The following is a 13,912-nucleotide window of genomic DNA, read 5'->3' as shown; positions in this document are numbered from 1 at the left end:
CATCCCAGCCTTGTGCAGATCAACAATCTTGTCCCTGATGTCCGTAGAAAGCTCTTTGGTCTTGCCCATGGTGGTGATGTTGGATGCTGGTTGTTTGGGTGTTGACAGGTGTCTTTTATACAGGTAACGAGGTGAGGCAGGTGTATTTGATGTAGATAATTTGTTGGGATTGGGGCTGTGTCTTAAAGAAAGACTAACTGGCTTGTAGGAGCCAGAATACTTGCTGTTTGGTAAGGGGTCAAATACTTGTTTTTCCTCATCAGATGGTTATCAATTTTTATAAATTCATATGATGTGATTTTCTGGAATTTTCTTTTGGATTCTGTCTTTCACTGTTAGAATGTACATATGATTAAAATTGTAGATTGTTGCATTCTTTGTAAGTGGGCAAACCTGCAAAATCAGCAAGGGGTCAAATACTTTTTTCCCCCACTGTATCTGATAAACAGAAGAAAAGAAAATCTGCTCGTTACTTGTTTCATTTCAATCTGTCAACTGCACAAAATGTGTATAATTCAAATTCATAGTTATATCTGTGTAAAATATTCAGCATTGGGAGATGTTAATCTGGGAAATCCTACATTTGTGAAACCAGGATTTAGTGTCTATCTACCAACACTCAGCTGCTCACCTGCTGCAGCTGCACACGTAGCTGGTCTGTGGTGAGACCCAGAGACCGCATCCCTCGACTACGACACGCTGCCTGTAATTCTGACACACTCATGGCTGGCACACCCTCTGCTGCAATCATCTGTGAAGAAACAGAGAGGGAAGTCAAGAAACTACACGTCAAGAGAGACAAGAATAACTACACATCTGTATTTCATTCAATATGTAATCAGTTTAATCACAATGACACCTTTCCATTGTGGGTACTAATGTACACAACATAATGTACACACTAATATTTTTATTATTACAACAACTGCCTTTTTAGATTGTGGCTGTTTCAGAGAAGCACTGCTTTCTGTTCATTTCACTACGATATAAAATTAGATTTGCAGAATTGTCACAGTAAACTTTTAGTGCGTTCAGATTGATGTCACATTATTTTAATGTGGTAAGGAACATTACAGGACTGTCCTTGCCTAGACAATCAGGGCGGCTGAGTCTATGAACTCTTAAAAATCCCTTCTTAAAAACGTACTTTTATAGGAGAGCCTTTTCTGATTTTGGTTGATTTTATTTATTTATTTTCTTTTAAAATTTAATTTGCATTTCATTGTCTTTGCTGTTGTGAAAGCACTTTGTAACATGGTTTTGAAAAGTGCTCTATAAAGATTATTATTATTGCTGCAATAAGGCAGCAAAAAAAAAGGATAAAGTATATTTTACTTTGATGGATTACTTAACTCAATAGTATGAATGGACATCTAAAGTCTGCCTGACAGACAGGACATAAAAACTTGTGGGAGAATAGTTGGCAGCAGTAAAGTATATTTGCAGAAATGGGCTAAAACATGCTAAACTGCTAGCATGTCCCTTCCTGGTTTCATAACCTTTGTCTGTTTCTTCCTCTCATGACATTAAAATCATGTCTACAGTCCCTCGACCACAAAACTACCAGCTCACCTCATCGTCTGACTTGATGGTCCTGAGTTGCATCATCAGCTGAAAACGCAGCAAGTTGTTTGTGCCGATGGGCTGCAGCTCCAGCAGCTTACACAGAGCCACCAGCTGGGGGCGCTCCAGGTGCTCTAGCGTCAGCTCGTCCTCAAACAGCTTCGAAAACCGGACGATGTCCTTCGTGGTGGGCTGCTCACCGGTGCCCCGAACCTGACAAGGACACACAAAGAAACCATGCTGAGCAAATATTATCCGAGTCCAGACCGGCTGTATTAGTAGTTTCAGACCTGCAGATTATTATTTGTTATAATTAATAAAAATCACAAGCCTTACTTGGACATTGCACTCACAATCAATTGTAACTACTTTTTATTAATACTACTCTCAGAACTGCCACATTTAACACTCTACTCCACGGCTCTCAAAACTTTTTCCCCCCTCACAAATGCAGTTTTGTTTTAATTCTGGAAAGTCCTCTAGACATCTTAGTTTCCTAATTACAATCATGACAATAAACAACTACGGTTCAGTTTGTTTACCAAGTCTTATCACTTTTTAAACGCTGATTTGGGAACATTCAGATCTTAATAACAGTACAGCGGAAACAGTACAGCATTAATAAAATGGATGTTGCTGTGTAAAATGTGTGCATGGGCTTCCACAGACTGTTGGGACACACACGATGTTAATGCTACCTGCTGGACATATGTGGAGAAGCGCTGCGTCTCGTCATCTGTCTGAGCTTTTGCTTTATTCCTTCGAGCCATCTCAGCGATGGTCTCTTGGAGAAACTTGGCCAGCTCCAGCTTAGCTGCCAGACCCTTCTTCTGCTTCTCCTCCTGCATGAAGTAGAGGGAGGGGATACAGGTCGGTTAAAGAAATATGCCTCAAATATGGCAACAGTTCGATAAATTAATATACAGTAATCACACTGTGTTGATTGTATTCAAGTTCTATATAGTTCAATATTACAGAGTTAAATTAAATACTTTTAGAAGATGTAGTCATTGGCTCGGAGGTCAGGTACAAAAACTGGGGTCTTTAAACAATTTGAGACAGTTGCAGATAATGAATAATCTAAAAGTAGAAATGTGATTTATAATGTAGTCTGTTCGGTCCTTTCCTTTGTGTTTCTTTGAAAGGCAAATCATAAAAAGCTGAGGGGCTGGTGATTTTTACTTTTCAAAAAAAGGTATTAGCCATCAGGGAGACAAATAAATAAATTTGGCCAAACAATCGTAAAAGCCTTAAAAATTCTAACAACTTAATAAAAAAAAATTTAAAAAAGGACCACATATAAGGACAATGTTAAATCACAATACATACATTTTACACTTCTCTCTGGTATCTCCCACCCAGGATTTGACACTGTACTGAAATCTACTATCACTTCCTATGTTGAGCCATATTTTCAGACACCTCTGTGCTGTCCAAGAGCACGAGAGCATATCTGTGAATCACTCAAACGTGCTGCCGAACAACCAGGGAACATCAGAGAACAAAAGGAATGTCATGTTAATGGTATATTAAAAATTCTTGGATAATAAGCTTTATAAAACTCTTTACAGGTTTGTAGAGCATGTGGTGTATATTGTGCTACAACTCCCAAAGTAAATTGCCTGGATTAGATAAAGTCAGCTGCCTGCATGACCAGAAGGTCTTAGTGCAACAGCCACAGCCAAATCTGAGGAGTTATATAACCATAATGAAACCAGTTGTGTCGTGGCAATTAGTCACTGAGGTGCAGCAGTGTTAGCGACCTCAAATGATGTGTGCGCCGCAGGCACCAGCTCTATAACGCACACTCCAATTGTAGTGTCTAGACACTTACCTTTGCTTCTCCATTTATTGATTAAAGATGTTTACAAAGGGTTCCTCAAAAACTGTATGCTTCACCTGGTATGAAACACACCTGACTGCATGACCCTTTCTGTATAAATACAGTCTCAGTATATGTAAATGTGCTCACAGTGCACAAAAAGTGTATTACATAAAAATAAACACAGAAGGTAAACAACTTCAAAGATGGCTCTAACACCAGTCATGAGGTCATTTGGGCGGCTGTGTGTGTGTGTGTGTGTGTGTGTGTGTGTGTGTGTGTGTGTGTGTGTGTGTGTGTGTGTGTGTGTGTGTGTGTACATAATACATGCCTTCTTCGACTCTGTCTCGAAGGTGGAGGGCAACATCTCTGGGAAGAGTTTGAGGAAGACCGGAAGAAGGAACTCCATGAAAGGAACGATGACAAACACCATGAAGGGCACCAGACGGAACAGATCGGCACAAGTCCTCATCAGCTACAAACAAAAAGGAAAACAACGCTGATGTCACAAAATGTGGACGTAACACGGGCCAGTATTCACCATAGCCCCGCTGTCAGTGCCCAAGTCATTGGAGGTGTTTTTCCCTGTAAGATCTATTACACATGCACTCAAGCTCTGCCAGTCCTCTTCTAAAATAGCCCAAATATAGTTTTACCATGGCATGTGCACAACTTGGGTCACCGAGGATGCATACACATATTGCAATCTGTGTACATCGATCAGTCAGTGCGACAGTAACAGAATGTGCTTTTTAAATTATCCACCAGTGTCTTGTCTCCGTTTATCTTTCAATGTTTTCTGATATTTGCATAAATACGTTCAGGGAGAAGAGCTCATAATATAAAAGCAAGAAGCTCTCAGCATAGCTAATTCCACAAGGTATTAACATTTTTATGTTTTCTGTGAGCAAGTGAACAGTGGAATTCAAAAGATAAAGAAATAAAAAACATTTTCAATAAATGACATGTCAGCTGGGAGTGACCAGGCGACATGGCCAAAAATGTTAAAGATAAAAAGATTTCATACCATTTGATACTGATAATTATCAAGATAAATGTCAAATTCTTTCTCTCAAGTTAAATGGCTGATTTTTGCTCCTGAAAACCGATGGATAACTGTATGGTTAAATTAACTTGATGCCAAACCGTGGATCACTTCATAAATCAGAGGTAGATCAATCAAAACAATTGTAAGATTTATCAAATAAATATGATCAGTAAATGTTTTTTCAGTCTCTTTTCCTCAACAAAAGAAATATCTTAATAGAAATATTAAGTGCTATTTTGTTCGTGATTCAAATGAATTAAATCAAACATTTATTGTCGAATTCCTGAACATTTGTTATATTGTTAATGATAATTATTATTGTTTTATTGCCCAGCCCTGTGTGTTCATGTAACACATTAAATATTGTCCGATATTGCTATCAAAATTTTTAGACTCAAATATTGAAACTGGCCTTAAAAAAATCCAGCTGTGGTCTAGCTTTAATAAAGTCACATGCATTTTGGATTTTGGATGCATGACAGCGGCATTTTCAGGGGCATCAGGCCTCTGAAGTGCTGCTCTTTTCAGATCGGGGTCAGGAGCACAACACAGTAACAGTGACTAGCAGGGTTGGGGTTTAACGGATGACATGTAACACCATTACGTAATCAGTATACAAAAAAAGTAACTGTATTCCGTTACAGTACCAAAAATAAAAACGTAATCAGATTACAGGTACATTTTGTAAAAATGGGGATTACTCAGAGGGATTACTTTAAGCAGAAAATTTCCATGAAACAGAAAACGCAGCGATATTTGCCTTCATATATATATATATATATATATATATATTTTTTTTTTATATACACAGTCCATGGTATGTTACGTGTTTCTGTAAAAACCAAAAGGTAGGGAGGGATGTGTCGCAGGTATTGATTGGTGTTTACATTTGCTAGTAAAGCAGAGTGTGTGTTAACGTTACGCCCACCCACCCCATCATGCAGACTCCAGGTTCCAGTTATCAGTGAGTGAACACGGTGTTCTGACGATATATGCTACCTTGTCGAAAAATGCTACCGCCAAGTAGCACATCTCAATAAGTAGCATAGCATAAATCGACATAACACCGGCTCCCATTCAGGCGCTGCTTCCCTCCATCACTCCCCGTCAGGTCCCCCCGCCCCTGTCCTGAAAACCTCCAGTGCTTGAGTAAGTAAACACCTTTATACAGTGTAAAGTAAACACTAACACTCCCGCGGTACATGAGCTCCCAGTACTGGCAGAGCCAATCTGACCAGTGGTTGCACAGCTAACTGAGCTAATAACAGCAGCTAGCTGTTAACTAACTTCAGCAACAAGCAAAGCCATCTGTCCATCAGGAAACTGTGAATCACAGAGGCGAGGCAGAGCAACCGGGGACATCAGAGAGAAAACTGGAATAGTAATAATTATTCAGTGTCACATATTAGCACTGCATGAGGCTCAAACTACAGCTGAACTCTAAATATCCCTGTGCAATATCAAATAGTCTATTAGTGTAAAATGATTTAAACCGAATGTGTTTCACAGTTTAATTTATTTAGTGCCACAGATTAAATGTAACCTGTTTCAGGATTATAAGGAGTTTTAATAGTACAGCCTCACATCTCCTTCATTTATTTTCTTTTTTTTGCTCCCTTCTGAAAGAAAACTAGTCTGCAGGTGGGCACGCATCCCACACAGCTGCATACCTGCTGCTCCTCACACAGTACACATTCCTTATTGACATGTTAATGTGTGAAACATTCAAAGAAACCCTAAAGTCATAAAATATGCCTTGCTGGCTTCCTGATAACGACCCAGAAGGAGTGGGGGGGGATGACTACTTCTAGAGTGCAATGTTTTGTAATGACAAACAAACAACACGACTGTAAAGGAGCCAGACAGACATGCTGCTGCTTTATCCATGTTAGCAGCTTGGCTCTGGGGATAAAAAATTTTATGTGCACAGTTACACTTTCAGGTCAATTACTATTAAAAACGATAGCTTTAATGGTTTCACTGAAGAGAAAAGACATTTCATGCTCAATATATGCTGATTTTAGAGCAACACGTTTTAGAAAAATCTTCATTTGTGATGAGTTGTGTTTTAGGAAAGGAGCAGAAAAGTTCTTTGTCTGCATATTTAAAAAGTTATGTGGTCAATTACGACCAGGGTTCAGCTGTTAATCATGACATGAAACCCCCTTTTTATAGTATCAAAGAGTAAATTAAAACCAAAGTTATCAGAAAAACAAGCACTTGAACATACATCAGCATGATGAGAACTACCTAAAAGGCAAAAACCATCTTTGGGAAATATGTTTTTAATGTGTTCTTTGATTTTTTTTTAAGCTCAGTCCACATCCCATTTTGCTTCACTTACCCGTCTCCTCTCTCGGCGTGTGAGCAGCTGTCCATGTAGCAGCCTCCACACCATCCTGCCTGCAATCTTGATGTCGATGCCGAGTAATCGGAAGCCATTGTAGTAATGCTTCAACTCATCCACAATCCTCTGATACACAGATTTTTTCAAGACCGCCCTCTCCTGCACCGGAGGGACGGCGGCTGCTGTGGTGGCGGTTGTGGATGTGGGCGTCGGAGTGGGAGTTGATGGGGGTTGGGGCTGGGATGAAGTGGTCACAGAGTCATTTTTTGCCGCTGGAGAAGCATCCTGTGCGGCTGCGGGTGAGGCCTTAGTGTCCTCCTGCTTTATGTCTTGGTGCCAAACACCTGAGCTGTGTAGAGAGCGGGCGAGCAGGGCGGAGTTGTGTCCACGGCTGAGGCCTCTGTAACAGTGGGAGTAGCCGTAGCGGGAGTGCTTAAGTGTCAATAAGGACGAGCCGTGGCCTGGAGGGTCTATGTGGAAAAAGGCTTTGGAAGACAAGGAGGAGCAGCTGTGCCTCTTGGATAACAAATACGATCCCCTGTTGACAGAGACAAGAAAAACTGGTTAGTTGTTACACTGTGCAAGGGAATGTTAGAAAAAGTAAAGAACGTATATGATACTGCTCAAATGTGTATTTGCTGAACTGATTAAGTGATCAACAATTAATCAGTTAATTGATACTGTCAAACATCCTAGCTCAGAGAAACAATGACCTGATTCTTTGTGTGTGACTTTCTACTTTGGCAATATTGTTGATCCTAAACATTCATGCCAATAAAGCATAGTGAATTTAATTTAGTTGACAGCACATCAAGCACAGATAGCCCCGTATCAAAATACTGGTAGCTTACTCTAGAAAGGATGAAAGCTGAAGATTACCGTAGTTATTTAAACTTGGATCAATTTTTATGAAAAAAGGTTTTCTTTAAAATCGGTGAACCCTTACGGACTAAAGAAATATCAATAATCAAGGATTTACACATATTCAGACTTTATGACACCACCACTTCTTTACAGTGCGTCTTGTTAAATAATGCCGGTAATTCTGAATTAATTATACTTTGATGCTCATGGTTTCCGTAACATGAACTGAACGACTGAATTGTGGAGAATCTAACTGATCTTACGATGTGTATCGTGTCCATATTGACATTTGTGTGTGTATGTGGGACCTAAGGAGCTGAACTAGCTCAAGCAGGCGACCCGAAGGGCTTCAAGAGCTTTTATACATCCAAAGAACTTCTATAATAACCAGACCAGGCATCTAATTGAGACCTGGGTTTATGTGTTTAAACGTGTAGCCACACCAGGCCAGTAAAAAATTTCTGGTTATGGCTTCTCATGGACATCTCTACAGGCCCTGGAGCTGCGACAATTAGGTGATTAGTCACTGATAAAAAAACTAATAGCCAACTATTTTGATATTCGATTAATGTTTTACTTTTTTTTTTTGGCATAAATACTTAAAACTCTTTTTATAATCCAAAAGATTGACTGATTAAATAAAATAATAAAAATTAATAATAAGTAGATTAATCAATAATGAACCTAATTGTTAATTACAGTCCTGATAGCTTGAATGTATTTATCATCAATTATATAAATAATGATTAAAAAAAAATAAGATGCCAGATTAAATAATAAAAATACATATTGGTTGCAGCATCACTGCACACAATCTACACCACCAAATGCTGATGTAGTATGAATATTTTAGGAATATTTAAAAGTAACCACTATAAAGAAGCAACTAACAATTATTTATATTATCAGTTAATCTGATTATTTTTATAGTTTAATCGCTACTTACGCTAGTCTATAAAACATCTAAAAATAGTGAAAAATGCCCATCCCAAGTTTTAAAACCCAAAACCTTTACATTGCTGGTATTGTTTTACAAAGATATACAATACAGAAAAGCAGCAAATCCTTGATTAATGGCTTAAAAGCACTGATCTAAAATTGTTCTTGACTTATCGTTTCAACACTACACCCCTCACAGAAGTAACTCAATAACACATCTAAATGTATTGTTTAAACAAGCCTTTGTTTGGTCCTTGTAGGCCGCCGTTTACTCATCAACCAATCACAAAGAAGCACAACTATGGTCGTCTATCAAACAGGCTCCTCACTGTCCGCATGTCAGGCAGCTATAAGCAAAACTACCACATCTACTTGTGTAACCTGTTCCTCTGTGTTGCTTTAATGATTAACTAGCTGAGTAGGCATTTACCCCCGTCTGGTACAGCAGGTTTCAAATTATAGAAAAAGACATTCAGATGATTTCGGATCTTTATTTGGAGAATGAACATTCTCAATCAAAATTACCAGAAAATAGTTTTTCCAAATATTTTTTAATTAAAGAAGCTTCATAAAAATCAAAATATATATTTAAAAAAAAAAAAAAAAAAATGATGGCCATACCTCCGCTAACATTGTGGAAATTACACTTAATTTGTAAGGAAAAGGACACATGTTGGCAACACATTCAGGGTTATGGTTAGAGAGTCAACCTCAGATACAGTGACTCCCATGCATTGATTTATTTTTGGCAGCCCACCACAATATCCGCCACATATTGAATTTTGTTTCTATTTAAAGTGGATCAAGTTTTTTATTTTGTCAATGAGCTGCACACAGCGCATTGATTCACTCAGTCCCTCCTGCCCTGCTCTCAAACTCTCTCAACAAACACATTGAGATCGGACCTGTGTGTGAATAGCCCCTCCTCTCAGCGCACACTCGGCACTGGGTTGTTAAGGTTAGCACGTTGTACGCTAGTCAATATCGACTGTTCGTGTAAGTGGCCAACGGTAATTCTTTAACTCTGATTCTGAATCAGAATTCCTTGTATGTGTAAACAGTCTTTTCTGATTACTGAATGTTTGCTCTCTTAATCAAGAGGTATAACTAAATATTTTTACTGACTCAAAAGGGATCATCCTGAGCGGCGCAGGCAGTCTGAACCAGAGATATTAGCAAAACTGAGTACCTAGAAAAGGTGGAAAAGCTAAATAGCCCAACTGGTGTAATTAACTATCCAATGAATTTGCTTTGAATATTTCCAGGCAGAGAGAGGCTAGGGAAGGGATAGCTGTAGCTAATGAGGAGGAGAACAGCAGCCAATATGCTGCGGTGGGAGAGCCAGCTAGGGCAGAACAACAGGTGAGATTGCCACAGAGATGTAGCAGCAGTGCAGGTCAGGGAAGCAGATTTCTCAGGAAAATTCATTTCTATTCTTCACTGTTTTTATTTGATAGAAGCAACGGAGCTGTGTATATTGTTCTGTTATTTGTCACAAAGTACTTGGCAATCAAAATATTTGTAGTTGAGCACCTATATACGATATTAATAAAATTTAAGAAAGAGTGGGTGTGCCTCCCTCAGTGTGCTCGCACAAAAAGGTTACTTAATAAACAAAAGCTGTTTAGAAACTAATTATGGCGTCCTATGGCTAATACAGTCATGCTGGATAAACATTTGAGAAACTCATTTGCATTCCTTACCACTCTTAAATATTTTGGTGAATCATCACTCCACCCATTAACCTCTCAAGCCTCTCCATTCATCTGTTCTTGAGCAGCATTATTTATTGTTTTAAGAACATCTTCAGACACAGTAGGCAACAACACAGACCTGGCATCATAATACACCTGATCTGTGTCTCCAGTGATCATGTAATTTCTCTTCCCCTACTCCCCACTGTCATGAACACAGTTGGGGGTTGCTTGATGTACCGATTTCTATGACTGACATACATTATAACTGTATTAAATCCACCTCCCTCTATACCTGTTAAAAATGAAACACATTGTGTGTGTTGACTGTATTTCCGTCCCCATGAAACATTCTCAAAGCCAATTAATTCCTACATTGTTTACATACATGTTTACTACCAGACAAAATAACCAGAGATATATATATATATATATATATATATATATATATATATATATATATATATATATATATATATATATATATATATATGATAGATAGATCTTCCCATAGTTTTTATCACCATGTTACCCAACCCTAATGTACAACTGAGTTAATTTGTGTAACAAACTGTGGGGTCGCATTAAGAAACCAGGGTAGTGAACCTGAGGACAAACCTGGAATTTGAGATGCCACCATGAAGCACAGCTGCCTGTTAATTTCAGTGTGTTCTACTCTAGTAGCCCCGTTTAATTTTGCATCATCAGTAGAACTCACAGTAGCTGTGTGGGTGTACCTCTTGTGTCTTGACTTGAATCATGGGATGCATGAATAAGCTTCACTGCAGCATACACTATGTAAACAGAGACAGCCTGTGCTTTTGGCTCTCCATCACAGCAGAGACTGAACTCAAGAGCTTGCAACTACAGTCACTGACTTTGTGAAGAGAACTGGTTACAGGGTGACGGCCTGCTTTGCATTGCAAGAGTTGCTTTGTTTCACTCACTTGCAGAAGTGTAGGTGCTTTAGCCGTACTTACCTTGATCTTGTGACTGCAAGGAGCACCTGATGACTAAAGACTGCCATTGTAGGAAAAGATCACAATTTTCTGTTGAAGCACACACGGAGAGAGGGAGAGAGAGAGCATACCGGTGTCAGATTACAGTTTACGCACAAGGTGCAGCAACAGGCTGACTGGAAAAATACAAAAAGTAGAACACGAACATCTGTCCCGATCACACAGAGGTCTCCTGGCAAACTGACAGAAGTTTGCTTTGAAAGTTAGCCAACTGTTTATGACATAGCTAACATCAGCTTGAGGACACCAGACAGCATGCTAGCTCAATATTATGTAACAACACAGCAGCAACAAAGCTCAACAGCCGCTAGTTATCTGACAGATACCACCGTCAACCTGGTCCATTAACGACTTAATTTACCATTAAAATCGACCAATAATAAGATCTTACGTGAGTGTATCTTAAATAAAAAGATTAACTCACACATTACATTGGGTTAAGTTAATGCATTTTCTGCTAAAAAGTTCACTCACTGCTAAACTGAGAAAATCTACAAAACTTTGGTCATTTCCCACTAACCTTAGCTAATTTAACTAAGTAACGCCTATATTACACATCCCAAATGTCTTCAAAACTATCGTAATGTTACTACTCCTGAGTACGTTACGTTCACATTAGCCTCATGCTAGCAAACTCCCTCCGCTAGCCTGGCCGGTTAGCTTGCTGTTGCTAAAGCTAGCTGGTGAAATGGAAGCCCACTAACCTCCAGCGTCAATGACGGAGCGATGGCTGCCGCTGCTGACTGAGCGTTGTAAGGCTTCTCGGTGAGACGACAACAATGTAATCCATCCACAACAATCGATAGAGCTAAACGAGAGTGACGGCCGAGGTGGTGATAAACCACCATTTACGGTGGGTTTATACTTTAAAATCGTGTCTCAATGCGTCGTGTTTCAGCAGCAGACCGTCGACTCTCTCTGTGTGCAGACAGCTGCACTGAGGGGTCACAGCGTAACAGGCGTGAGTCTTGTGCGTAGCGACCGAAGATCGTCTGTGTCCTGTGAAGACGATTTACTCTTAGTTAAAAAAGCCGTCCCACTTTCCTACTGTTATTTTGCCTCAGAGCGTCTTAAATTTAATTTAAATTTTAATTCAGTCTATAAAAAATTTATTTTAGAATATATTTTTATGATAGATATAGTTTACAATTCACCGGATATTCAATATTCTTTATTCTCTATTATGTTTTTGCTGGGCAAGTATTTGTTCACGGCCTTTTTGAGGCTATCAAGTTGTTGTATTCACCTAAGGACTTATCTTTTTGTTGTGTCTGTATTTGTCTTAGTTGTAGTGTGTTTCTTAAATTGTTGATTGTTGTTTTGTTTGTGTCTATAATTGTAATGTCTTTGGTTTGTTTCTTGTTTTTGTACTGTATTATATATTAGCCCCTCCTCAAAAAAACAGATGGTTCATCTCGAGGGATGTATCCTATTTAATAAACTTGTACAACAACAAAAGTAATGATTAGGTTTAACTCTGAAACATTTTGAATTAGTATGTTCATAATTATCCTTCTCTTAAGGCAAAATTATTGAATTTACTTACAGCAGAATCAACTTCAAGTACTGAGTGATTCTGATATTTAAATTGAAAATACATAGAAATGTCCAAATTCTCCTATTTCGATTAATCGTGAAAATGACTGACAGATTAATCGATGTTGAAAGTAATTGTCAGTTGCAGACCTAATTATAGTTAGTACTTTTAGTAGTGTTTATTATTTTAGATTTTAAAGATAGCGAGTCATCATGTAGACATGCAATTACTCTTCAGCTCTGGGACCATGTATAGTGATAACCACCAATATGTAAAATATATTAAATTCACACCAGTCTCACCTCTGTGCATCTTTCAACCACTCTCAACTCATTTTGGTTTACATACTAAATGTCCTCTTTTGATCACCCGTACATAACCCTTCATTGCTCCCAGCACACAAGCTCGTACAAACTGCCCAGTATAATAATGTGAGCTACAGAAAACAAATGGCTGGTGAAGAGAGTAGAACATTTTGCAAGCCAGTGTCAAATTGGTGCACGAAACCGGGATGTAAATGCAGTAAATCTGGAAGCTGTATTCATCATGGGCAAGAAGACCACTTTTTTTCTTCTGAGTTAAGTTGGTAATTCTTTGCCACTGGTGTATCACTTGCAAAATACTTTGTTGTAGTCGGTTTTAAGTCTTTTGCAGTGTGGAGTATTGCCGTAGAAATGCATACCGTAACATAGTGAGTGTTTTGTATGTTGTGGTGTAGAGTACTATTTATGTTATTGTTTCTGCTGTGTGTTGTCTGTTTTGTATTGACTGACCGGGGACTACAGATGAAAATTAGCCCACTGGCTAAATCTGGCATATTTACATCAATATGTTCATAAATGTGCACTGTCCCATTTAAATAAATAAATAATAAATGCAGTTCACACTTTACCCTCTCGTTTTAAAATACTTTTTAACATACACATCCATGAAAAAAGGTTGTAAAACTAGAGCCTGAAAATATATTGTAAACGGATTGAAAGCCGCAGAAAAAGCCAGTACGTGGGCCTTGAGTTCAAGAAGGTAACAAAAATAATCTTTCACGGTCAAATTTTCAGCTATACTACAAATACGTTTTA

At 38.6% G+C, this 13,912-nt stretch overlaps 1 protein-coding gene across 1 annotated transcript in view; it reads right to left on the bottom strand.

Moving 5' to 3' along the window:
• The window catches only part of letm2 (leucine zipper-EF-hand containing transmembrane protein 2), a 20,413-nt gene extending 8,171 nt beyond the window's left edge, over window positions 1-12,242 (bottom strand). Inside the window, exons 1-7 of the mRNA XM_046035343.1 lie at window positions 12,001-12,242; window positions 11,258-11,326; window positions 6,778-7,318; window positions 3,717-3,860; window positions 2,262-2,405; window positions 1,573-1,776; window positions 632-751 (exon numbers count right to left, since the gene is read on the bottom strand). Of these exons, the coding sequence (XP_045891299.1) occupies window positions 632-751; window positions 1,573-1,776; window positions 2,262-2,405; window positions 3,717-3,860; window positions 6,778-7,318; window positions 11,258-11,304 (1,200 nt within the window). The 5' untranslated portion in view covers window positions 11,305-11,326; window positions 12,001-12,242. The remainder of the gene's footprint in view (window positions 1-631; window positions 752-1,572; window positions 1,777-2,261; window positions 2,406-3,716; window positions 3,861-6,777; window positions 7,319-11,257; window positions 11,327-12,000) is intronic.
• Window positions 12,243-13,912: the final 1,670 nt, after the last annotated feature.

The sequence above is a fragment of the Micropterus dolomieu genome, linkage group LG21, assembly GCF_021292245.1.
Source record: "Micropterus dolomieu isolate WLL.071019.BEF.003 ecotype Adirondacks linkage group LG21, ASM2129224v1, whole genome shotgun sequence".
NCBI classification, from domain to species: Eukaryota; Metazoa; Chordata; class Actinopteri; order Centrarchiformes; family Centrarchidae; genus Micropterus; species Micropterus dolomieu.
The sequence above is the reverse complement of the archived record's forward strand: the minus strand, read 5'-3'. Positions and strand labels throughout refer to the sequence as shown.